Source organism: Xiphophorus couchianus, chromosome 18 (assembly GCF_001444195.1).
Source record: "Xiphophorus couchianus chromosome 18, X_couchianus-1.0, whole genome shotgun sequence".
Classification (NCBI taxonomy): domain Eukaryota; kingdom Metazoa; phylum Chordata; class Actinopteri; order Cyprinodontiformes; family Poeciliidae; genus Xiphophorus; species Xiphophorus couchianus.
Window position 1 is genome coordinate 19,175,846 of NC_040245.1, and position 25,885 is coordinate 19,201,730.

A 25,885-nucleotide genomic window follows, 5' to 3' on the forward strand; every position below is an offset into this window, starting at 1 on the left:
TCATGTTTTTTTTTTTTTATTTTTATTTTCCTACTATAATTTGTTACTTTGGGAGTCGTTCTAATACCGATAAGAGTAAAAAATAATTAATTTAAAAAATGAAGAAGCTGACGCTGTGTTGTGTGACGTTTCGGTTCAGAGGTCTAAACACACGCCCACGTTTCCTGCGAGCGTGCGCGCGGCTCCTCAGTTGTTTTCACTTTCCACACACACCGGGGGATTTGTTTTCCCACCAATGGACGTCTGAGAGAGGATTTTCGTGCTGAATACCAGCCTTCACTTTATTACGAAAACAATGAGATAGATGTCAGGTTGTCGTGTTAGTTTTTCAGTCAATGTACTGTTCTTGAAACCCGGATAGTTAGCGTGTGGCTAACAAGTTATACATGAAGAATGAAGACAGGCAGCATCATGGACATGTTTGAACAGGGGAAAGTCCTGAAGATCTGCGCCCCTATGGTTCGATATTCAAAGTAAGATTTTTCTGTAGCTAGCATTGCAATAGATAACTCAGTTTGATCTCCAAAGGTTGTCATTTGTGATGTGTCTGTTGCTGCTGATATGTTTCTCACAGGTTGGCATTCAGGTCTCTAGTCAGAAAGTACAACTGTGACATCTGCTTTACCCCAATGATAGTTGCAACTGACTTTTTACGATCTGTCAAAGCCAGAGACAGCGAGTTTACCACCAATGAACGTGAGTGCTGTCTCTCCAAATATCACTCATTACAACAGTGCGCAAATAATTAAGAGAAATTGATAAGTTGATTGTGTTTGGTGATGTGTTGAGTAGAAATACTAAATTTTTTCCTCAGGTGATCGACCCCTCATAGTGCAGTTTGCTGCCCATGATGCTCAGACCCTGGCTGATGCAGCTTGCGTGGTGGCACCTTTCTCAGATGGAGTTGACCTCAACTGTGGCTGTCCGCAGAGGTGCTGCTTATGGGGGCATAAGCCCTAAGCCAGTATATCTTTTACTTCTGTTTAATTTCTATCATTTTAGGTGATTGATATCTAATGAACACAAATGTTTGCCTGTACTGATTCATATTCTAGGGACAATTATGCACGAATGTGTTCACCTCCATGCCCTCTGAGCATATGTCTAAACCTAGCAAATTATTTGATTAGTTTATCTGGTGTGTTTTCAGGTGGGCTATGTCATCTGGTTATGGTGCATGCCTCATTAACAAGCCTGAGCTTGTTAAAGACATGGTGAGACACGTCAGAAACCAGGTGGACAATCCAAACTACACAACATCCATCAAGATCAGGTAAGCCCTGTAGCACTTGGATAATTCATTGGTCATGTATCCTTGACAGGGCCATGTAAAAGTATTCATACCCCTACAATCACAAACCTTAGTTAATTTTCCTGGAATTATATGTGATAAACCAACAGAAAGTAGTGCATCAGTCTAAACCAGAAGAGAAATGATATGTGGTCTTCAAAGTTTTATTTATTTATTTATTTTTACAAATTGCAACTGAAACGTGTGGCATGCATTTCTAGTCAGTCTCCTTTGTCCTGTTACCACTGATTCAAATCCAGTGCAACAAATTTTCTATATCACCCACCTAATTAGTAAATAATCTGTCTGTATTTAATTTAATCTCAGGACAAGTCCAACAGTTCTATAAAGGCCTCAGTTCTATAATAGCATCATGAAGACACACACAAAACAGGTCATGGAGAAAATTGTGGACACATTCATTTATGTGTCCACATAAATGGACACATAAAAAAACAATAATAATAATAATAATACAGACCTTTGGGCACATAAATAACTTAAAAACAACATTATATGTAGGAGAAAACATAAGATACAGATACATAAGATACAAAATGAAAAACTTTAAGCTTTATTCAAAAATGGAAAGGAGGAGTAAAGTATAGTCTATCTTATCCAGACATGGCCATTCATCTAAATGGACAGTCCTAAAAAAGAAAGCTCTATCTGTACAAAAGTTGTAAAATTGTTAAAGCCGAAACACAGATCTCCACCTAACTGATTAGTCACAGAGAAGCATAGCGAGGCCCTCGCAGCAGATGTCTACAGCTAACTCTACATGTTTGATGTTAGCACCTCTGAGATCTAGAATTGTAAGACTGGTATATCAAGGCAAGGAAAACTCAGTAGCTGCTGGTAGGGGCCCTTCAGACATTTAGGGGCCCCTAAATTGATCTTTTCACAGATTATCTGTTTCATAGCAAACTGTCACGACATGGTGACAGCTTTAACGAATATGAAGAAAAACCCACATATTTTTTATTAAAGTTATATTCTGCAGCTTGAACAAAATGCAACTATATAGCATTTTTTGAGAAGTCTGGATTGCTTCATGTACATTTTACACATTGCCTGTGACTGTTGCTGGTGGGGGAGAGACATTTCAATAAGCTAAAACTAATGATAAAAAAGCAACCTATTTGCATGCAGTATGTGGACTGTTGCATGTAAAATTCACTAGTGAATATTGTGATCATATCAGAATTGAACCAAAGAAAGCAAGGCAGTTGCAAGCCTTTAAAATTGTGATGCTTTTGATGGGTCAGATAGACTCCAGAAATTGTAACAGCAGCTGCGAAGGGGGGCCCCAATTAAATTTTTTGTCATGGGTCCCAAGATTCCTGGCAGCACCCCTGCAGACACACTTGAACCAGAAGAATAGGCAACCATCTTAATCGTTTCATGTGTAAAATTTGAAGAGACGTTCCTCAAAAGATGTAATTGATGCAAACAGGGTTTTACAAAATGTAGACTCAAGAAGTCAAACTTAACTCTTCAAATATCTATTAGTTAAGAAATTTGTCGACTGCTTCGTTTTCCTTTCACCTGTGGTTGTGACGTGACAAAATGTGAAAACTTACAAGGGGCATAAAGACTTTTGCCACTTTAATTCTAAGTAGCAGTTTGTTTTACAGTGGTGTTCTAAAGAAACTTCTGCATCCACAGGATCCACAAGGACTTGAGGAGGACGGTGGATCTGTGTCAGAAAGCTGAATCAGCTGGTGTGTCGTGGATTACAGTCCACGGTCGTACAGCAGAGGAACGCCACCAACCAGTTCATTATGACGCCATAAAGACAATCAAGGACAGTGTATCAGTTTCTGTCATTGCCAATGGAGACATAAAGTACCTTCGTGATGTGGAGTCTACTCACCAGCTTACTGGTGTGGATGGTATGTTTGCTTGACCAGCAGTCATACATTCATGAGTGCCAGCATGTTTTCTATAGTTTCTAATGCTTTTCTTGTTTTTGTCACTGTACAGGTGTGATGGCCGCTCGGGGCTTGCTGGCTAACCCCGCCATGTTTGCAGGATATGAGGATACTCCGCTGCAGTGCATATGGGACTGGGTGGACTTTTCCATTGAACAGGGCACTCCATTCACATGCTTCCATCACCATCTTATCTACATGCTGGAAAGGGTCAGCTCCCAGCCTGAGAGAAAGGTGTTCAATTCCCTGTCCAGTACCTCTTCTGTAATAGAGTACCTCCAGAACACATATGGGACAGTTCAAGATATTGAACCATGAGCATTGATGAATATCATCACTTTACTTTGTATCTTTATTTTTATGGTGAATAAAATTTTAAAGTTTTGTTTTTATTGTCATCTTTATTTAGGCATTTTTGTCATGCTTGTGTAAATGTTTTCTATTAATTAATATTCAAAGTAAAATACACTATTAACAGCTTATACATTATATAAGTATGCAGCCTATACAATGTAATTATACACTGTATAAGCTGGTAAAATAGTTGCATTTTGTGTTTACAAATATTGACACGAAAAGAGAAAGTGACCAAATTATCACAGAGGTCCTACAATCAATGACTGTCTAAAAAATACTGTGATGTAGATAAAAATATTTATTTATACATATCTACAGTGTAGATCTACAAGATGGGCCATAAGTCTCCATAGAAAAAATAAACATTTTATATTGGACAACTGTTTTTATTTATATAATGTTCTCTGTATGATTACCATTAGTTTGAATACACATATTAATACGCGGACCACTTTGTGGTTGATCTGCAACATTTCCAGTTTTCTGAAACTTGCAAATAAGTTTTGCCACAGTGTCGTGTGTGATGCTCGTTCCATGTTTTCTGTTAAAGTTTCGTGGAACCATGGTGTCAGGATTTAACAAAAAGGACTATATACTGAAGGGTTTAGATAGCTTTTTAGTAATTTTATATTACCATGCAAACAGAATGTTATCGAAAATACGTATATTTTTAAAAAGTAAATTAAGATCTAATGTAAGATTTTGTTTTATTCGATACAGTGTTAATTTTTGCTCTATCAGAGTAAAATGAACCTATGTTATTGTATACAAATTAGTTGATTCTAAAGTTTGGTGTCTCTTTTTATTTAAAAAATGGTCCAGTTTCCAAACAATGCTTTTTTCTAAACAAAAAAAAAAAAAGAAAAAAATCCTAACAAAGCAAATATGCCACTCCAAATATGGCGGACGCGCTAACGTGTCGTTTCTGCGAGGCAGGGAAGCCAAAGCGTACTTATCAGTGTGATTGAAACAGGAAGAGGTAAAACAGGAAGACAAACTTTACTCTGTGAAGAAACTCCCCCTCAGTTGGCATTTTGACGATTTACTGGTAAGTCTCGTAGCTTTAAAAGCAAAATACAACCTGAATGCTGTATTTACTGCTAATCTTAACTTCTATTCATGGCGTAATTTCCTTGTTAACAGTAGCATTAGCCTAAGCAGTAAGTAGGTTGGATAGATTTGTGAGATATATGAAAACGTGGTTCCACTCCAAAAATTAGCTCATTTTAAACACTTTGGAATCTGCTCGTATTTCATATGAAACCTTTTTTCTCATTTGTATTCGAAAGCAACACCTGCAAGTTAAAGTTCTGTGAATTGTAAACAGAGGATTTAGGTTCTATGTTCTGCAAAACTAGCTAAGAAGCACATTCTTTGTGCTCTAGCTTATGTCTTGTGAGTTAAGAATGTGTTTATACGTGAAGCTGGTTAAACTTGTTTGCCAAGATTTCCTCTTAAGTTTACCCGTGTTTCATTATTTTCAGAATTAAAAGATGACTTTACAGTGGACTGCTGTGGCTCTCTTTCTCTATGCAGAGATTGCCGTCATTCTCATCCTCTGCATACCTTTCATTTCAGCCAGAAGGTAGGAATGGGACTACCTGGATGCGATATTTAATTTTTTATATGGCCCAAGTAGTGACATATTATTTTGAAGCACATATCTAATATTTCAGTTAAAGTTTTTGAATAGCGCCAAAGAAATAGTTATGTGCTGATGTAAGTCATGGCTTTCACTCACCTCCATGCAAAACTTCTATTTTTTGAGTATAGAGTAAGACGAGAAATGCAGTGCATTGATATTAAGGACATGTACTTTTAATACTCCTTTCTTGGCCATCCTCAAAATAAGCTGAATTTCAGCTGAGTACTTTCCACCCTCTTAGTCTTTTTTTGGTAACTGAGCATAATGTAACATCCCTTTAAAAAACTTTGTGACAGATGTTGCAGCATACAGGAATAGACTTAAGTTTTTAGACAATGTTTCTTTTTTTCCCCTTGCAGATGGCAGATTATTTTCCAGCTAAGAATTTGGAGCTGGATGGCCAGGTTCTGGAACAAAGTTTTCCTCACCATGATCATAGTCCTTATTGTTCTCTTTCTTGGTAAGAGTAAATGTCTCTGGTCCAGTCCATGCTACTAACAATATTGGCCTTTATTACCTTCATATTGCACTCATAAACAAACAATCCCATACTCACATGTATTAAAGTATTTTGATGAAACATGGAAATAATCGTGAAATTTGGACATTTCAGCTACTGTTTATTTTAATAATTTTTCTTGAAATGCATTAACAACACCAAGAAGTCAATGTTTTTCATGTATTTATCTTATTTGTTTTGGATTGTTTTTATCCTTGGGACAGATGTCCGATACAACAGAAATCCTTGGACTTTGATTCCAGAAAACATATTTAAGTTTCTCTCTAAATATCATGTACAGATTCTCAGTTCTTTTTGTTATTCTTTAGATGCCGTACGAGAAGTCAGAAAATACTCAAGTAAAGAAATTGGCACAGACGCTAAAGTGCAACCAAACATGTTTGACCACCTTCACATGAAGCTTTTCCGGGCTCAAAGGAACCTCTACATCTCTGGTTTCGCTGTCTTCCTCTGGCTGTGAGTTTCCAAATTAATTTACTGTAAACCCAATCCTTTGTTTAAAGCTGCAGTATGTAACTTTTATTAAAAAAAAAAAAATTTTTTAACTTATTTGTTAACACTTTGTTCTGGCCATATAATATGATACTAAATAATCAATGAAAAAAGCAAACGCTCCCGGTCTGAAATAACCAATCAGAGTCGGGAGAAGGGTCTTAGCTCTGTCAATCATACAGTGCTGCCATGCTGTCCTTTCATTCTCTGTTGTTTTCAGGGTTATGAAGCGAGTGATCACTTTAATTAATCAGCTGGCGGACGTGTCGGGGACCACAGCTGCTCTGCAAATGCAGGCTGATGATGCTAATACAGCAGTGGAGAAGTACACAAAGGACAATGAGCAGCTGAAAAGGGTAGGCCTCCCTTATAAAAATAAAGATTTTTATTTCTTATTGTTTGTAATGTTTTTCCTTCTTTGTAGTGCCGATCTTTCTCTTTTTTTTGTTCAGTTTGTTCACTCAGTTGTGTTTGAGTTTGATGTCTTTGTTTTTGTTAAAATAAGGTTTTCCTTTTATTTCAGACCCTGATGGAAGGAGTTGGTGATAAGGCAACAGCAGAGGGCATGGAGCTGTTGAGGACGGAAGTGGGCAAACTGAAAGATGAGCTGAAGTCCTCTGATGACGGTTAGTTTTCATATCATTTTCATGTTATTTGCATGTGTAGCAGCTATAAGCTACTTTTAAATGACTTGAATCAACCAGTCTGTTAGGTTGTAAAAAAAAATCTAATATCTTGACCTATTAATAAAATGCATTCAATCTAAGGAGTAAAATACACTTTTCCATTGAGTTTGTAACAATTGAACTTGTAAAGGAGAAGAGTAGATTGTTTTTTTTAAAGGAAGATAATATGTTTTGGCTAAGCTAAGAATTCATTGTGGCTAATAAAATTTAACTGCTTAGCACAAATAACCAGGAGAACAAAGTCTAAAGGTTGTTACCGTAGTTTTTATACTCTTGATACAAGTAAGGTTCAGTATTGCCTTTTGAAGCAGGTGAATGCACAGATCTAGTTTTTATGTGTGATTGCACCTTTTGTAGCCTTGAAAAAGTCTCGGGCAGAGGCAGATGGGACTAAGAAGCAGATGGAGGGACTTGCCCGGGAGTATGAGAGACTGCTGAAGGAACATCAGGAGCTTCAGGTAATCCTAAACTTAGAAACAGCAGGACAATGCAAAAGGAGGGTTTACAGTTGTCATCACACAATACACAAATTTCTGCAACACACACTTAATCTAGCAAAAATGTTATCCTGTGAGGCACATCATAGGTTGTATTTCATCGTTAACCTGGTGCCAGTTTGCTATAAGTCATATAGTTTAGGTGTTTCTGGTGTAGATTAAGATAAAACATAAGAGATTTAATTCAAATGTTTCATATGTTTAACTTTGAAGCTTTAATCTAATCTTTTGTGGTATTGTAATGTTATTTTATTTTATTTTTTTCCAGAATCGTCATGATAATGGGAACAAAAAAGACGACTAGCGGTGATGTTTAAACTTTCCCAAATCAGCAAGAAAGCCATTGCAAAATGTCACATCCATTTGATAAAGCAGAAGAGCAGACTTTGGACTGATAGTTGTGATGGTTTAAAATTTGGTGAATATTTTTTTGTAGTTAAATGATGGTCACTTTGTATTTCCACTCGCTGAAGCGTAACTGAAGGAATTTCTGAAATCAATCAGCAAACACTTTATGCAGGATAAGGTGATTATTTGATCACAGAGCATGTCACAAGTTAAATTAAAATCAAAATAGTTCTTGTGCAAGCTGTTGATTCTAGTCCTTTGTGCTGAAAGCTAAAGACATCCAATACTGCATTCAAAGGTTATAAAAAAATGCTTTTGTTTCAAACACGTTTTTACATTGCGATTGTATAATGCAGCTACCTCTTCTGCACCTCCATGTTAACGTAAAGCATGCACATGCATCTTTGTAGGTAAAGCCTAAATGTAGGCTTTGGCTTAAATGAATCGTCTTTACATTTCCGATGTTCTCTCTCATACAGTCATAATTCTGCCATGTAGTAGAATGTAAAAAAATCACCATCCTTAGCGTTCACCTATAATTGATAAATAAAGAGTATGAATGGATATAATTAAAATGTCAAAATAGATTTGTGTTTTTTAATGTGTTGCTTACCCTAATGGGTTCCTAGACTTCTATAGCTGTTGCACTGCATTTCACACTTATGGTTTACAAAACAGGAATGTTTGATTATTTTATTAAGCATCTTTCTGTTATTTTGGTTAATATATGTCACTGTGATTCCTCGTTCTCCATGCTAAAGACGTTGAAGTAGTGATTCACAGCATGGTTTGCATGACCTATCCACGTTGTTTTCTTTTGAACAAAGACAACAGTTGAAGTGCCTTTTTAGCTGTGCTTTAATAAAAAAATAGGTTTGGTTATTCTGTGCTTTGTTTGGGTTCTTTCATTAATAAACACCACCAAAACCATGATGTGATATTTGATAATAAATGTTTATTTTTGATTGACATTTATGATATTCCTTCACATTTTACAAAAATAATCCAGGAAATTTATTTACAATCTGGTTACGTTAATGCAGCTGAATGCCTTTTATACATTATTGGTGTAATGTTTTTTTCTTCCTGTGAGCGGCTCTCTCCGCGTCTGCCTTACTGAACCTGAACAACAAAACAAGCGACATGGACAAAAACACACTTTCAATAGAGACAATGGTAAAAACCTCTGAGATGAATCTTTTGAGACATCAATAAAAACCTTTAATTGATAATGAGATTGCGGGAGGCAGATTATGAACCATACTTCCAAATCCTTGAACTCGGTTGCTTTGTAATTTGTAAAAAAAAATTACACTGTTACATTACAACCATAAAAACAACAAATCCAAACATTGACCTCTCAAAGCACCACTGTAGCATTTGATTTGGTTATGATAATCACACCAAAGTTTCTCATTGTGCATAAAACACTTGAACACAGATCAAACCTGCCTACGGCCGTTATGATTTTCTCTCTCTCCAAGTGGGGCAAAAAAATCCAGTTCCCACCGTTTTTCACAATTTAATTCTACAAGACTCCTGTTGCACGATTTATTAATGCGTTTTAATGTTAGTCCAAAACAACTACGACTGAAGAAGGGATGGAAAGACTGTGAGTCAAGAGCCCATTAACACTTAAAGCCAATCTGATGAAATTGCACTGCTCTGTTTTAACTAATACTAAGTCTAAGTCTGAACAGTAGAAGCAGTGGCTCAAAATATTTTGATGCAGAGGGATACGACAGTATTTTTTATTACCAGTATTAAAACAGCAGCCTACAGTGAACGCATGTTTGTTAACAACTATACTTAGAAAAGAAATAAATCATTATGTAGAAGAAAGAGCTTCAAATTTGTTTCCAACCTTTGTAAACATATCTGGACTGCATTTGACATTTACGTTGTGATTCATGGGTGCCCACAAAGTGTATATATATGCAACAAAATTAAGAGACCACTGTACTGAACCCCATTGGAAACTTCATGGTTGTTCCACCAAATATGGACTTCTGAACTCTTCCTGAGTTAAAACATGAGTATTGTTGTTTCTAAATGAATATGAACTTGTTTTCTTTGCATTATTTGAGCTTTGAAAGCACTGATTTTGATCATTTCTCATTTTCTGCAAATAAATACAAAATCTTTGCTTGGAATTTCAGAGACATGTCAGAAGTTCATAGAATAAAAGCACAATGTTCATTTTACTCAAATATATACCTATAAAAAGTAAAATCAGAGAAATTGATCATTTTAAGTGGTCTCTTAATTTTTTCCAGAACTATATACGTATATACTGTATATAGACATATATAAAATAAGTTTAGGTTACTGTTACACTTTAATCCCTGATTTTTAGTTTCTGACATGTCTTATAGAAGGTTACAATCATAAAGTTTGTATTTCTCAGATTTAGGACTAAAAAATAAACCAGACCTTTCCATTGTACTGGTATTATAGGTTTCATACTTTGAATTTACAAACTTAAGGCATGAAATTTAGGCGTTTTTCTATTATTATTATTTCTAGTATAAAATGTTAGGTGCATTTTTGAGTATCATTAAAACATTTAAAATACAGTTTCTAATATTACTTTGAGAGACTCTCTAATTTGCAAAAATGGCTTCTGGTTATTGAGAACAAGCTTAATCTGGGAATGAAACCTGAGAGATCAGAATGATTCAGTGTTTTGGCACAAATTACCTCAATCTCACAGAAAAGTACAAAAAAACTACTAACCAACAGAGCATATTCAACAATCACTATAGATATAAATCATACAGAAATACTCCCTGTAGTTCCACTTCACATACTTTTACTTATCCACGTGCCTCAAAAACACTCAACACAGAGAATAGCAATAACCAACTGGTGCAACACTAATCATTAAAACACAATAATTAACACATTTTTTTCCTGAAAACTAGAAAGAGTTTGAGTGTGGTGTGTTTTCTTAAAAAAAATGTTTTGCAGAATTAGATAGTAGAGCACACTGTGGGGATTGTGCACATTCAAATCATAATCGCTTAAACTTTTTTGAGCAGATCATGTTGAAACATACATTTTAATTTGTAGAGGTTGTGAATTTCAAAGTTGTTTTTTTTTTTAACTCCATAAGGACACAACACAGAAATACAATCAAATCAAACTTTGCAGGAGGGGGGCATTAAAGGCAAAGTCTATTTTGCACTACATTTAAAAATGTAAACACTTTTCTATGCAATTTTAAAGACCAGCAGCTTAAAAATTTCAATGGATAACTGTTCACATGCGAGTCAAGAGGACAGATGGCACACAGAGGTAACTGTTGAGTGAATGAGGCACATATTGTGTACTTAACATGACATCAACAGCCGCAAACCCTCAAAACACCTCCCAAGAACCAGTCAAAACCTATAAATAAGAAAAAGAACACTTCTTTGAAAGCCTGCTGTGCCTCTCATTTCTAAGGCCACTTTACCTCCTTGGAGAACTCTTTCATTTAAAATAACTATCTACAGAGGCAGCTTAATAGATGCTGGTGTATAAAACAAACTGGAGTGCTGTAGCTAGCGGTGGCCATCGCTTCCTAGTCACGTTTCCATTCTGAGCCTTATATCCGGATTGTTTGAGAAGAACAGCAGAATGTACATTCCATGAATTTGTCAGGCGGGTTAAATTTCTGCCAGAGTCTCAACACCACACATTCAACGGTACAATTATAGATTTTATGGTCGACATGAGATAACAGAAATTGTGATTCCCTGCAAATCTTGTACGCATGTATGTATTTATATGTATAGGTATATGTGGTTGTGGGTATTCACGTGTGTGTGCATCACTGGGTACATACTTTGGATGTACTTTCTTATAAGACAGACACTTGGAGTCTTTTCTGTTTCTCAGCAGTCACAGCTGGGTGTGCCTGTCTGTGCTGTTGTCCGTCGTGTGCATGGCTTGATCAGAATTCAAAACCACAAACTCCTCTTTTCTGAGCACCTCCAGTTCGGTCCCGCCGTTCGTTAGGGCCCCGTGTGGGACGCTTTTTTTCTCCTCCTCCTTCAGCTGTCGGCTGAGCAGGATGAAGCCCGGGATGCAGATGATGAAGGAGACAGTCCGTAGGCTCAGAGTCAGGCCCAGGTAAGCTATCCTGAGGGGAATAAAGAAATGAGTGTTTTACTAAAATGGACCAAGGAGAAAGATGCCAGATTGTCATGATATCATGCATGTACATGATGCATCAGCAACATTTTAGAAGTTGTACAAAAAGACTATTTCAGGATGAAAAAAATATGAATGATTTTAAATATGTGGCTAAAACAAGATCTTACTGTGGAACGTGAACTGTGGGTGTAAATTATTTCATTTTAAGCTGTATGAACTGAAATTATTAATTTGTATGAAAAGTGAATGTGCACACCCACTACCTGTAGGCGGAGGTATTGTAGATTCTGCAAGCTCCGATGCCTCCGCATCTTTTCTGACCCCATTTTAGGCATGTGGTGTCTATAATTGCTCCAAAGTAGATGGGTGCTGGGATCCCTGCTGTGGAACCACAAGGCAATAAAAGGGGCTTAGAATGGCACCCAAGAGAACTGAGGCAGAACTGTTCAGAATGGTTAAAGTTACTCCATAATTCAGACATTTACCTTTTATGGCATTGTAAGAAACAAGAATGAAAACCTCCTTAGGAAGGTAAGTTCACCTTAAAGTGAGTGACTTTACCACTTCTTCAAAGAAAACTTACCAAGTGTACGTGTTGCCAAAGCATGAAAACCAAGTGCCAGAGATTTCAATTGTGGTTTTATGCACCTGTGTAAAGAATAATTAAGTATCTTTTAGATATAGGGAAAAAAAACATTTCTAAGCAACAGAATATGTTTATCTTGATGAGTTCCAATCTAACGCCTTTAATATGTTGACTGTACAAATTTGATTCAAACCAGCAACCCACCAAGGTGGAGACTGCCCCCAGCAGGCATTAGCATCGCAATAAAAGCAGAAGATTTAAGTGCTTACTTGATATGTGCTAACAACATACATAGCAGGAAAGAAATCAAGAATAGATGTAGAGAAATTAAAGAGAGTTTCTGCAAAGGATTCCAAGACCAGTTCTAGGCCACATGGAGGTGCTCAAGTCTGTTGAATTTCCTGCTCAATGTTCGTTTCAGTGTCATCCTAGTCAGTTACACTGCTTTTCCATTCTTCAGCCTTTATTTAAACAACAAAAAATTCCCTGAGATCAAAAATCTCCCGAACAAGAGTGTCCTGACAATCATACAGTTAAAATATTTACTTTTTTTTTTTTAGAGTTGAGGACTGAACAATGTTTGGGTACAACACAACTTCTTCAATACAGTAAGAGAACCAGCTCTCCCATTATGCTTTGTGTATTTTATGACCATTTTCTATATTTTTAATTGCCAAAAGCTACTAATAGTAGCAATGCACTAAAGAAAAGTCATTTATATTTTAGAATTATCTGCAGATTGTATGAATTTATCTCAAACCTGACTGCTTTTCTTCCCCAGTCTTTGTCAATTTACTCTATAGTAGTTCTTCACAATTCAGTTCTCCTAATAATAATGTCCTTTTAAACTTGAAAATACTGTATGTTTCTATAGATATGTTTATGTCATTGTGGTAGTCATGTCAGCTAGAATTTGTCTTTTGTTGATGGTCTTGATGGTTTTGTATAAAAACAAAACATTAAACCTATTTGAATCTTTTCTGAGTGATTAAATACGGCAAATATAAACCTTTTTAAAACCCATATGAAAAAAAAAACACTGTCATTTTATTTTTCAAAAACAAAATGCATAATTTCCCTACAACCTTCATCTTACTGCTCCGATGTTAATAGAATGAAAAATATTGCTAATTAAATTAACTTGATAAAGTAATCCATATATGCGCTGACCATCTGACACATCTAGGTTGTAACTCACCCCAGTCTTCATAAATTCATAAGTTAAAAAATTAAATTTTAATAATTTATGTCATCCATCAAAATAGGTGAGACTATCCTTTATTTTTATGATTAAATAGTTAAATACAACACTTTGAATAACAATGCAAGCCCAAAGACAAAAGGCATGTTTGAACATTGTCTGTTTTCTTTTACAGAAGTGATTATCTATGATTTTGATTACAAATAGTTCAGATGATAATGATTCCCGTTTTCTTTTACAGAAAATCAGACTTAATAATGTTTACAGATTAAATGAAAAGAGTTTTTAGTTGAAGGATTTGTGAGTTTTGACAATAACTTTGAAGACGGTTACTATGTAATGTATGATTGAATGATGTGCAACAAATGTAGACAATAGTGGTGTAATAGAGATTATGTTTAACTTTGGAGACAACAAGTACTGAGGTAGATCTAAAGGAAGTGGCGTTAGAGAGAGCTAGCACAGAGAACAGCTAAACAGATGTGAGCCTGGTAACAGAGTTAACCATCGAAACACATCTGTATGTGGTAAAAGAAAAAGTGACTTTTTAAAGGTTGACTAATGTGCAAAATAACACCCCTGGGGCTGTGTACGAATCACTAAATCATACCTGGCTCACAGTCAAGACCAAGCAGTAAAATAGAGGGAGAACGAACATTAATGGGTCAAATCTGTGAATGCTAGTAAACTGCAGGAACACTCAGTCTGACTAATTCATGGGTGGAGCGGTGAGACACGCAGATGTAGGCAGCCAAAAGCCAGTTGAGTCTTCCTCATCCTCGATAAATCAGCAACATAGATTTTTTACAGATTCAGATCAGGATAAAACTTGGCAGCAGTACTAGTAATCGCAGAACCCGCTGGCTGGAGAGATGATTAGATGTTAACCTCTCAAAGTAGGGAGTTAGTTGGGTAGAGGCTTAGCTATTCCGACAACGAAACCCCAACACTAGACAGAATCACTGTTTCTCTGCAGAGGGCAACCTAGGCTTTGCTCATATTTAATTAACAGAAATATATAAGGTGCATTTATGTTAAATCAAAACTCTCCTCCTAACGGAACAGAAAAATATTGCTATCCCAGTTACTAATACTTCAAATATGACTGAATCATTATTTTTTTTTATTTATGCTGAAGTCCAGATACTTCAGTGATGTTCATATTTAAAAATAGATTAATTGTTCAAAGAGACAAACAACATGAAGATGTTTTGCAAGTGAATGAAAGAACGATTACGAAAGTCCGTTATGAAGGTTGAATGAATAAAGCAGTTACTGGACACTGTGTACATACTGGATGATTAAAATAATATTCTATTAGATTTAGATTATGCCACACCAGGCAGAAAGTAGCTCAGTACCTCAGTGGCTGCGGTTTGCTGCTTATTACATAATGTCATGACAAAGGCCAGATCTTCTCTGTTTCTTGGTGTGTATAATAAATAGAATGGAGTAAGACACAAATAACTGAATCACTGTTGCATGTACCGCAAAAAAACAGTGAGCCTTGAAGTGGAAGAATGGCACATTTTCTGTACGATAACTGAAAATGTAACGGTACAGTGTTTTCTGTACTAAAAATATAGAACTATCAGTATATGATGGTTTTTACGGTGTTTTTTTTTGTTTTGTTTTTTTTTTCTGCCAGTTGTTTGTTGATTCTTGCGTTGTGTGTGAATTGTGAGACAGTTATTTTTTGTTTTTGGGCATGTGCACCAACTGATGGCACCCTTTGAATTTCGTTGTCCTTGAGACAATGACAATAAAGATTTATCTTATCTTAAATTATCTTTACTTTAATCATATATTAATGTTTTATAACTCCTGGAAAGAAATATGTGATCACTACTCCTCAAAGGTGCTCAGTTAGGAGTTCTCTGATTAATATAGAAAAAAACAAACCACAGATAGGCTGTCGATGTTATAAAAAGCTGTGTGGTAATTTTTTGTTTTTCTTTTTCAAATCAAGTAGACTACAGGAGAAAAATATGGAACTACTCAGTGCTTAAAGGTACAACAAAGAATCAAGCAATTAACCCAGCAAAATTACAAACAGATCTCTTTTTTTGCACCTCCTCTGGCTTTCATGGTAGCTTGGGAACATTCAACATTTGTTGCCAAAATCCATGCCGACTTTCCTACTTCAAAAGCTGCGTTTTGGAGAACTTTTTCTTCTCCTCACTAATAGCACTCTTATTAGTGTGGCCATCTTTTGTGTCAATCAGCTCAATATAATAACAACTTTAACAGCAAGCAGTACTTTTTACAAGAAATAAATTTGACATGCAGATATCTATCTGCAAAATACAAATTACTCTGATTCCATATTTATCTACTAACATTGTGTGATTCTTTTTGCTTTCCACAATACGGGGTATTCTAATAACTTCTAATAACATTTTACGCTCACAACCACACATGTACTTGTGTGTGGTGTGTCGGCACAGTAATAAAAATAATAAATAAATAATTTGTATTTTCAGCAGACACTGGGCAACAGGCAGAATACACATACTCTTCCCTAAAGGCAATTTAACAAAATCAGAAAATCTAACAGTCGCGTATTTGGACTATAGGAAGAAGTCAGAGACAGAACCCACACCTGGATGGGAAGAACATGCGAAACCCCATGCAGAAAGGAGTCCAGATTGGATTTAATCCCAGAACCAACTATGGCCACCACAATTAGTAATAGTATGTCTTTTGCCATTGGACTATAAATTTAAAGCTGACCTGATGAGAAACATGTATCCTGGAGTCCCACCAAGCGAGATGATGAAGGAAGTTATGACAGAGAGAGCTAGGAAGTACGGAAACATCCTGTCGCAGTCCTCCTTGTTGAGGCACTGACCTGTTCCGGCCGTAAAGTTACCAGTCACACCGACACAGCTACAGTTAGAGAAGACCTGGAGAGACACACAGTCACACATAAAGCAGGACAAACACATATGTATATACTGTACGTACATACTCTCAACAATACAGGCTAAATAAGAACATAGAGTACAAAGCACAGCTTTCTGTTATGTTCCTTTGAGAACCTATACTTACAGATAGAGATAAGTAAAATGCACCTAAAGGTGCTCTACGTACATACAATACCACGTAAGTAGTGGGCAAACGTACTGTGTTTTTCCCCGAGCCTGTAGAAGTATTGCAGCCAGCCAGACAAGGAGAGACATATGTGATGCCATTTTGTCCACAGACTGGGTCCCACTCACTCGATGAACAAAAGCAATCCGAGTTGCAGGGCATGAAAAGTGAGTGTTTGTCATAGGATACACTATCCACACTGGAAGACAGAGAACAGAAAGACAATGTTACAAACTAAACAGAAAAATTATTAAACAAGAATTTAACACAGATTTAATACTTGCCAAACCAATGACACCGATGGTACTAATCCATCAATGTCAGAGTTTTTCAGAATTGTGTGTGTTTCTCTGTGCATCTTGCATACATCAGTTGGGCTTAGCTCCAGCTGCTTTTGTTTGAGCTAAACTTTCAAAGCACACTCTGCAGATAAAGCATCAGTTTCACTGTCAGAAGACCCAGTATACAAAAGCTTTCAAAGGCCAAAGTATTCTGACATTTTTGACCTTTTTGTTTAGCTTTTCATTTTGTGTTATAGCACAAACACATTGCATGATGAGCAGCTCAAGAGACAACACCCAGTGGCCACTGCTGAGCCAATGGTTAGATAAAGTTATTGTAATTGTTGTTCCTATTAATTGATGAATTAACTCTATAAAGTATGACCCATTGTATTTTAAATGTAGGTGTTAATGGAACCATTTAACAGAAGTTTAATAATCAATGTGGTTGCACATAGTTGTTTTGCCTAAATAAATCCAAGCCACACAAACTAGATTTTGGTAAAACCACAGATTCATATTTCACTTGAATGCTTTACCTACAACTAGGGCTAGAATTATTAGCCTCTGTAATGACACCTCTGTATATTTTTGTTGTTTTGATATAAAGTCCAACGCTGATTGATTATTTAAGGCTGGTGTGAAAGTTCATTTCATGCTTAGGTGTGTTTTTAACCCTCCTGTTATGTTCGTTTCTGAGGTACAGCAATAATGTTCGTGGGTCAATTTGACCCGGGGAGTGTTTAATCATGCAATAGTGTCAGAAACCAAAATATTCCTCCAAAACATTTTTCTATCTGATTATTAACTCCAATACTAACCATTTCAATCAATATTTGTGCAATGATGTTTGATTATTTCTCCCAAATTAAGGATCAATGACAACAACCTACTCATTTACTCATTTGGACATAAAAAATGGAATTTGCATTTTTAATATTTACTGAATAAATCCTAGACACAAAAAAACTATAATTTCCTTGAAATTGATTTTTGGTAAATATTTTTATATTACACTTTTTTTTTTTTCAATGGGTGATCTTTATAATTGAACTTGAGACACACAAACTGTTCAGGGTCAAATTGACCCACTGATTAAAATCAAGATAAATGAGTCATGCAGAGAGTATTTATGTTTCCCTCCACTTCTGCTGAGTGTCACTCAGTGTGGGTGGAGTTTGTCCACAGGAACAGAAGAAGTTCTCCTCAAAAGTTGTGTGAACACCTGCTTTCTCGCAGTTTCCTAGTGAAGTAAAGAGAATAGTGAGAAAGTGGGCTTGTGTGTGTCGGGGTGTGCATGGATGTGTGTGGTGTTTGTGTGGTGAAATATAGTTCATAGCTGCAAGGAAACATATAGAAATGGACATTTTTTAATCTTTTTTTGCACTTTAACCTGACTGCCGGGTCAAATTGACCCGAACAGTATCTGTGTAAAAAGTAGACCTAGGGGTTGGTACAAATGTGTAAAACTAATAAATTTTCAATTGATATGTAGAGTTCACCTATTAAGACAAATAGGAAAAGTTTCATGCAAAAAAAATACTTCCAACTATTTTTAGAAAATTTTCAATCTTTAAAACGGGTCAATTTGACCCGGAACATAACAGGAGGGTTAAAGACAAATTAATTGTCAGATTTACCTTGGAAGTAAAGAAAGCAGAGGAGGGCTTTTAATTTTGGCCATATCATTAAAATATATATTTTTAATTTTTTTACAATTCCATACATCAGTAATATCCACCGACCAAACTTTGTGGAGATTTTCTCTTCCTTTTGGAGTATCTGTACTCCTTGTAAGTGCTTTATGAATATTTTTATTATTTTTATAATGGTAATTTCCATGGAAATATAGTGTTTTGTGTGAGTTCATCAGGGGAAAGTTTGGGGCTGGGGGGTTTACTAATAATTCTGACCATTAGTTACTCCTCTTGGGATGTAGAGTATGTGCTGCCATAATTGAGACTTACTTGCTGTATGATACTGTCACTCCGGCTACTTTGGCGTTCTCACAGCTCATTGTGAAAAAGAACATTGACAGGACATATCCAATCAAGGAGGTGCAAAAAGCAAACTTTGCTGCTCCCATGATGTTCAGTTTCAGCCTCTTCATCAGCAGACCACCAGAAAACATCCCCAGTGCCACAGCAGGGATATTGATCACACCTGAAAATAATGATCAATTATTATTTCAATGTGAAATTTCAAAATAAGATTAAATCGTGAATTTTGACAGATGTAAGCACAAGAACGCAATTTATTTTTGAGGCACTTTTAGTAGAAAACTATGACTACCCAAGCAGCCATGAAAAATAACTTGAACTGCTTTTTATTTTATGCTCTGATACCTCCATTTAACATGAGAGCAAAGAGACTGTCTTTGATCTGCTCACGTCATTAACTATGGTTACTGATTTTTGATTCTCTTTCATATGCATCCAGTTCGGGCAGTGCAGTCATCTCCCTTGATGAGACTAGATGAGCCCAGATATTTTCATTTTATTCTCTGAACTTCATTAAGTATTTCATTTCATGTGCAGAGCAGTTCTCATATTCACAAAGCTGGAACTGTAGCTGTCAGGGCCGCTGGTAGGATGAATTATAATACACAGCTAAGGTCAAAATAATGAATTCCTCTGACAAATTTAGGCTTGAAATCAGTTTCATTCAACCAAAAACTTTGTTCATATCCTTCTTTGTTCTTTGTTCATATTGAAATTACAGCAATAAAACACTTATAATTAGTGACCAGCTTTTAACATGTTGTCCTTGGTGTTAAGCCAACTGTATGAACTTATAACAACTGCAGAAGCTACAAACAAGTCAGAATGGGTACTGAGGAAGCAAGTTGATGGTGAGAAGGTACCAAAAGAATCCAACAGTAATTGAGTGGCGCTTTTAAACAGAGGAATTTGATTATTGACAAGCAACAGGTGGCAGACTGACAACCAGGTGCAAGTGAGAGAGGAGACCAGACAAGAAGGCTGAGGAAGGGAGAGAGAGAAATAGCATAAAGAAGCATGGAGGAAACACTGCTAGTACAATTCTAGTAGAGTAACTATGGCAACAGAAAACTAAGGAGCAACACTAGAAAATCCGGAAAAAAAAAAAACCCAAAAAATGCAAGACCCTGGTGTGGAGGGGGCGTTGCCTTGGAAGAATGGGAAAGTAAAAAATAAGCAAAACCTAGAGTTCTGATAGAGACAGGTTATGATTACATAAAGGATGTGGTTCTGACAAACCCAACAAAGTAGGAGGATAGGCTACAAAGAAGCCTGGAGTCTGGAGGATTTCTATGAAGGTGCAGGAACCTCGGAGGTCATTGAGGATGCCAGCATCAATGATGTAGAGGTTCTGGAGGCCAACGGTACAGAAACTTGGAGCCTGGTGGCTGGTATTGCAGAGGGTCTACAGGAATAGGAATTTCGATGGCCGGCAGCAACAATAGTCAGGAGTCTTGAGACGACAGAAAACCTTGGAGCCCGCAGATCAGCTGAATCTCTGGAGACTAACAGCTGAAAGACCTTTGAGGTAAACCAGATGACAGCAAAGTTCCCATGAGGATTCCCGGAGATGACAGCTTACTGGGACCCAAGCCAAGGCTCAGGAGCTGGGCAAGACGACCCACAAAGTAGCTCTGGTTCTGGAGAAGATGACCTACGCAGAAGCTCCGGGCATCCACGGAGAAGTTTTGGAGATGAAAATGACCCATGATGGAACTCTGCAGTGTGGTACCCAAGAGGAGGGTTCTGCAGGGACTGCTGGTTTTGCTGCAGCAGGAATAGAAACTGGTGCTGACACAGATGCGAGGCAGATTGGCAGGTGATGTAACCGAAGTGGATTGAAGTATATTTCATCCAAGTCTATCTGACGGACCAGGTTGCACCTCTCATCCCCAACAGCTCCACAAAGCCCAAGGAGGATTAGTGAGGAGTCCAGTCATTAAGGGCTTAACGGCAATCAACCGCCACATTTAAGCGCCTGTCAGCTGAACAGTGCTTGGCCACAGTGTCAGTGTAAAGCCTATCAGTTGTTCCTAAATAATCCATTTCTGCAAAAATTAAATCTGCTGGTTCTTGTTAGCTGGTTTCTTCTGTCAAGATGTTTGGTTGTTGATGGGACTCAAATGTAGACAAACAGAGGCAGTGAGTTGATAGCGAGAATGTGATGACAAAACGAAGACTTACAGGAGAACACAGGGAGTGAGAGCAGGAACAAGCAGGGACCAGAATGCATAGAGTGGGTGGAGCTTTTAAGCACAGCTTGATCTTTCCTTCTCAGTTATGTTTACCCAATTATAATCAACTAACAACGTTTTAGTACATACACCATACCCATGAGAAAGTTTGCCTTGGAGGCAGACTGCCTGAAATGCTGCTCGATGTACTTGGGCTTGTACGTGACCATGCCAATGAGGGAGTTCAGCTGGATGACGACCACACACAAGTAGATCACATACACGGGGTGTCCAAGAAGAGTTCGCAGGGTTGGAAGAAAGTCTGTGAAGAAGCAGATCTAATTATTGACAAAAGTATATAATAGATAGATAAACAACAACATGGGGAAAAACAGCTGATTGGAAAAGTTTGACATTTTCAGGTGTTGGTAATAATAGCAAAACAATCTACCCATCATCACCTTTAGCCATTTCTACAAAACTGCTGTGTTCCTCTGCTTGATACTTGTACTTAGGATGGGGAGTGTCCTTGATGAAACTTGCTTCCTCCTGAGTGCCCATCTTTTGGACCCTAGAACCAGCTGTGGGCAGAGATCGGGGCAGAAACCAGAACGGGATGGCAGAGAGCAAAGTTATGACCCCAGCTATGAGGTAGCCCAGCCACCAGGCACCCACCCATCGGGCATCTGCCGGTGTAATGGTGATGGTGTCTATGTTGGAGAAACACAGCGTAAAAAGGCATACAAAGATATTAAATGATTTTAGCTTAACACATTTTAAGAAACTCACTGCGCAGGGTTATGAATATTAAACAATAGGGTGTCCTGTGTTTAAAGGTTTAAACAACTTTCTGAAACCTGTTTAACTCTGAACCCCTTTGCACATCTTCACACACATATGACACAATTTTACAAAATTAAAACAGTTTTAAATCAAAAACATAATCCAACAACTTGTATAAAATAACTTTGAGCAAAGACTAGTGGAAGTTTTTCTTTTCTATATGACTATCAGTTTTTGATAAAGTTTTTTTCATTTGCCCAGTCTTATTTACAACATTCATTTGGGTTTGCAGTAAAGATTCCAAGATTAATCTCTTTGAATGATTCTCTCTCAGTGCAGAATGATCCATTTGAAATTCTTTGAAAATGACCGATCACCCTTTCCCAGATTGACGGACAGCAATAGTTGCTTATTTATCTAAAGTCACTTTTGATGTTTTTTCATAAGGTGTTTTTCGTAGGAGAATGCCAAACCATCTGTTGGTGACTTCAAGCTGAAATTAACATGGGTTTTGTAGCAGGACAATGATCCAAAACATAACAAAAAGCTCACCACTGAATGGCTGAAGAAAAACAAAATGAATCACTTGAATCACATGTGGCATAGTTTTACAAAGGCAGTACAGGCTGGAAAACTCTCCAGTGTGGCTGAATTACAATTCTGCAAAGATGAGAGTTTCAAAATTCCTCCACTGGGCAGGAAAAGACTTAGTGTCAGTTTTCATAAACGCTTGACTGCAGTTGTTGCTGCAAAAGATGGCCCAACCAGTTACTAGGTTTAGGAGGAAATCATCATTTCACAGAGTCATGTGTTTTTTTCTTCCCCCTAACAATGAACAGCTATACTAAACAAACATGGAAAAAAAAAAAGAAAATCAGGAAAGGGGCAAACACTTTTTCATACCACTGCATTACTACATCATTACATATCGACACTGGCAACAGAAACATGTTTTGAAAAATATTTTAATTTTAATACGGAAAAAGTAAAGATCTTTGGAGTCATTATGTATCGTTACAACAAAGATCCGCAATGATTCTGGATGTTATATTAAATTAAATGATACTTGTCGTCAGAAAAGCTTTTCAAAGCCTTTGCACTTAATACTCATCTTTTCATCTAAGCGTTATGTGAGTGCATATTGACCCTGAAAACTTAACTTCATGCCATTTTCAGTTTTCAGTAATGGTTGTTTTTCTCAATTCAAATCCCTGTATTTTTTATTTAGCAAAACTTTTCTTCAATCAATAGACTTCCTAACATCTCAGTAAACAAATTATGCTTTGATTTTCAGAACAGTTTCATAAACATAGAGCTTTAGTTTTTTGGTCACATTGTAAACATTTTATTACAGTTTGAAGTGCTGACACTGACTTGACCAGGTTGTCTTTGTTGCTGACCGCACTCCATTCAAGAACCTTTACAGGATTAGGAGGAATCAGAAAATGCTGGGTTTTCTTCTTACCTCTGTTGCACCTGTCTTTCTACCCTCTTCAATCTGCCCCTCCCACTGCACTCTATTTGATTGTTGCCTGTCAGAGAGCTTTGTCCTACAGGTAGCCTCCTTTATCAGCTGACTGGCATTGATTCTGTACACCTGTTCACAGTTCTGAATTGTGCATACTCCACTTACTGCTGGATTTGATGTCTATGTGCATTGGTTTGATGGATGATAGGGTCTTTTTCACCTCACCAGTGATGGCCAACCATAATGATGCAACAAGGTCAGATATGCTAACAGCCATCCAGCCCTCCATTGCCTAGACCAGGGGTGTCAAACTCCAGTCCTCAAGGGCCGCTGTCCTGCAGTTTTTAGATGTGCCACAGGTACGAAACGCTGGAAGGAAATGGCTTAATTACCTCCTCCTTGTGTAGATCGGTTCTCCAGAGCCTTGCTAATGACCTAATTATTCTATTCAGGTGTGGTGCAGCAGAGGCACATCTAAAAGTTGCAGGACAGCGGCCCTTGAGGACTGGAGTTTGACACATGTGGCCTAGACCCTCTAAGCCTTACAGAGCTACAGGAGTACCAGTCCCTATCTCCCGCAAGAGGCAAGGCACACCAGTATATCATATGATAATACACACACACACGCCCCCGCCCACGCCTGCGCGCACACACACAAATGTCCACGCCTTTTTACTCAATTTAGGCAGATACATTTCTTTTTTTTTTTTTTTTTACCCCTCCACGGGGTCTTTTTTGTGGGCTCTAGTGTCCCTTATATGACAGTAGGCTGACAGGAAACGGGGCAGGAGAGGGGGGAAGACATGCGGCAAATGTCATCGGGTCCGGGAGTCGAACCCGTGACGGCCGCGTCAAGGACTCAAGGCCTCCAAATACGGGTCACACTAACCACTACGCCACCACGGCACGCCCCCTGGCAGATACATTTCTTTAACAGTCATGCTTTTAGATTGTGGAAGTAAGCCAGAAAAAATCATACATGGAGAACATGCAAACTCCATGTTGCAAAAGACACCAGGCTGGGATTCGAATCCAGGACCTTGTTGCTACAAAGCAACAGTGCTAGCATGCAACCCATTCTAACTACATCAGGGAATAATTTCTCAGCATTCATGGCTCCATGTAAACATGTAAATGTGCATTTCTGACTTCCTATTCCATTCTACAAAGTGTTTTTCAATACAAGTTCTACCTTTGACAAGGTCTTCTACAGACCTTTTAGTAAGAAAAAATACATTTCTGCCTCTCCTAAAAAAGACATGTCAAAAAATATCTTCAGAAAAAGGCCTAGCCTTTAGCAGGCTGCTACAATAGCAACATGACAAACTTGTTCCCAATAAGTGTGAGATGGCTTAACGTCAAATGGGCAAACAGTCAATTTAAAATGGCTTACAACTAAGAACAATTAAGAAGTGTGATTCTTATCATTAAACTGTCCACCCCTACTGCATTAAGCCATATTATTAAATTTATTGATGCTTTCATGAAACCCTCATTGAAGAAAACGGTAAAAACAATGTTAACAATACTGTTGTTCTTTTAGTCTAGTAAATCAATATTCAGAACATTATAAGACAATTTTCATAATAATAAATTATACAATAAATGCCTGTCCCTATTTTCATGTTGAGATGGAATGTTGCTCTGAGAGTTGTTTGTTATAACCTAACTCTTATTTAAACTTTAACCCTGACATGTCTGATTGTTACCAAATGTTTTCTAAAAAAACCTCTGAGACCTTCAAAGAACAGCTCTGTTTATACTCAATAAATTATACAGCGGTAGAATCTGTATTGAGTAAAGGGGCTGAATACAAATAAAGACAACACTTTTCATATTCTTTTGAAAAATAATGAAGAAAGAAAAAATCATGTTTCTTCCCTTCTCCCACTCCACAAGGATGTACTTTGTGTTGGTCTATCACATAATGCCTACCTAAAATAAAGTCCTATTTGTGGCTGAAAAGTGAAAAAAGGCAAGGCATCTAAATACTTTTGAATGGTACTGTATCACCTGGTAAAGATTACTACACTCTGGATGATCTGAAAAAGTGCTTATACTCACCCATCTTCACAAACCCAATGTCCACGTAAATCTTGGCACACAGGGAGCCTAGCAGGTATCCAAACACGGGCCCGACAACTGAGATGGTCTGGACACAGCCTAGGTCATTAAAAAAATAGAACAACTCCTCATAACTGCACTGAACTGAAAAAAATTTTTGAACGGAAATGTTGTTTTTACACATATAAGCTTACTGCATATGTACAATAAGGTTAAACCCTTTTGTCCAATCCTAATTTGAGTGGAAAACATCTGCTGACTCAGGATGTTCTTTTTCAGTAATACGCATAATCTCCTGGCGTAGAACAAATGACAGATTTATCGC

At 37.2% G+C, this 25,885-nt stretch overlaps 3 protein-coding genes across 3 annotated transcripts in view; 2 read left to right on the forward strand and 1 right to left on the reverse strand.

The window, feature by feature from the left end:
• Positions 1 to 147: 147 nt before the first annotated feature.
• On the forward strand, positions 148 to 3,610 carry dus4l (dihydrouridine synthase 4-like (S. cerevisiae)). The gene is made up of 6 exons (XM_028044562.1): positions 148 to 473; positions 575 to 696; positions 815 to 932; positions 1,151 to 1,273; positions 2,960 to 3,186; positions 3,278 to 3,610. Exons 1-6 carry the CDS (start codon positions 394 to 396, stop codon positions 3,541 to 3,543), a joined length of 936 nt encoding a protein of 311 aa, XP_027900363.1. The 5' UTR covers positions 148 to 393; the 3' UTR covers positions 3,544 to 3,610.
• Positions 3,611 to 4,472: 862 nt separating this feature from the next.
• bcap29 (B cell receptor associated protein 29) lies at positions 4,473 to 8,652 on the forward strand. Its single transcript, XM_027999306.1, has 8 exons — positions 4,473 to 4,630; positions 5,067 to 5,167; positions 5,587 to 5,687; positions 6,056 to 6,203; positions 6,460 to 6,595; positions 6,763 to 6,865; positions 7,283 to 7,383; positions 7,691 to 8,652. The coding sequence occupies exons 2-8, from the start codon at positions 5,076 to 5,078 to the stop codon at positions 7,724 to 7,726; spliced, it is 717 nt and encodes a 238-aa protein (XP_027855107.1). The 5' UTR covers positions 4,473 to 4,630; positions 5,067 to 5,075; the 3' UTR covers positions 7,727 to 8,652.
• Positions 8,653 to 10,281: 1,629 nt separating this feature from the next.
• slco1c1 (solute carrier organic anion transporter family, member 1C1) overlaps positions 10,282 to 25,885 on the reverse strand; it is a 35,057-nt gene continuing 19,453 nt past the window's right edge. The window contains exons 7-15 of the mRNA XM_028045645.1: positions 25,561 to 25,659; positions 21,707 to 21,955; positions 21,403 to 21,567; positions 19,039 to 19,234; positions 16,824 to 16,989; positions 16,431 to 16,603; positions 12,494 to 12,558; positions 12,174 to 12,291; positions 10,282 to 11,896 (exon numbers count right to left, since the gene is read on the reverse strand). Coding sequence (XP_027901446.1) covers positions 11,656 to 11,896; positions 12,174 to 12,291; positions 12,494 to 12,558; positions 16,431 to 16,603; positions 16,824 to 16,989; positions 19,039 to 19,234; positions 21,403 to 21,567; positions 21,707 to 21,955; positions 25,561 to 25,659 — 1,472 coding nt within the window. The 3' untranslated portion in view covers positions 10,282 to 11,655. The remainder of the gene's footprint in view (positions 11,897 to 12,173; positions 12,292 to 12,493; positions 12,559 to 16,430; positions 16,604 to 16,823; positions 16,990 to 19,038; positions 19,235 to 21,402; positions 21,568 to 21,706; positions 21,956 to 25,560; positions 25,660 to 25,885) is intronic.

What these genes read in the sequence shown, in the direction of transcription:
- dus4l (XM_028044562.1), top strand. Translation starts at nt 394, where the DNA reads ATGAAGACAGGCAGCATCATGGACATGTTTGAACAGGGGAAAGTCCTG. An exon ending in CCTATGGTTCGATATTCAAA is followed by an intron (nt 474 to 574) that starts GTAAGATTTTTC and finishes TGTTTCTCACAG; the next exon opens with GTTGGCATTCAGGTCTCTAG. An exon ending in CCAGCTTACTGGTGTGGATG is followed by an intron (nt 3,187 to 3,277) that starts GTATGTTTGCTT and finishes GTCACTGTACAG; the next exon opens with GTGTGATGGCCGCTCGGGGC.
- bcap29 (XM_027999306.1), top strand. Translation starts at nt 5,076, where the DNA reads ATGACTTTACAGTGGACTGCTGTGGCTCTCTTTCTCTATGCAGAGATT. An exon ending in CCTTTCATTTCAGCCAGAAG is followed by an intron (nt 5,168 to 5,586) that starts GTAGGAATGGGA and finishes TTCCCCTTGCAG; the next exon opens with ATGGCAGATTATTTTCCAGC. An exon ending in ACAATGAGCAGCTGAAAAGG is followed by an intron (nt 6,596 to 6,762) that starts GTAGGCCTCCCT and finishes CTTTTATTTCAG; the next exon opens with ACCCTGATGGAAGGAGTTGG.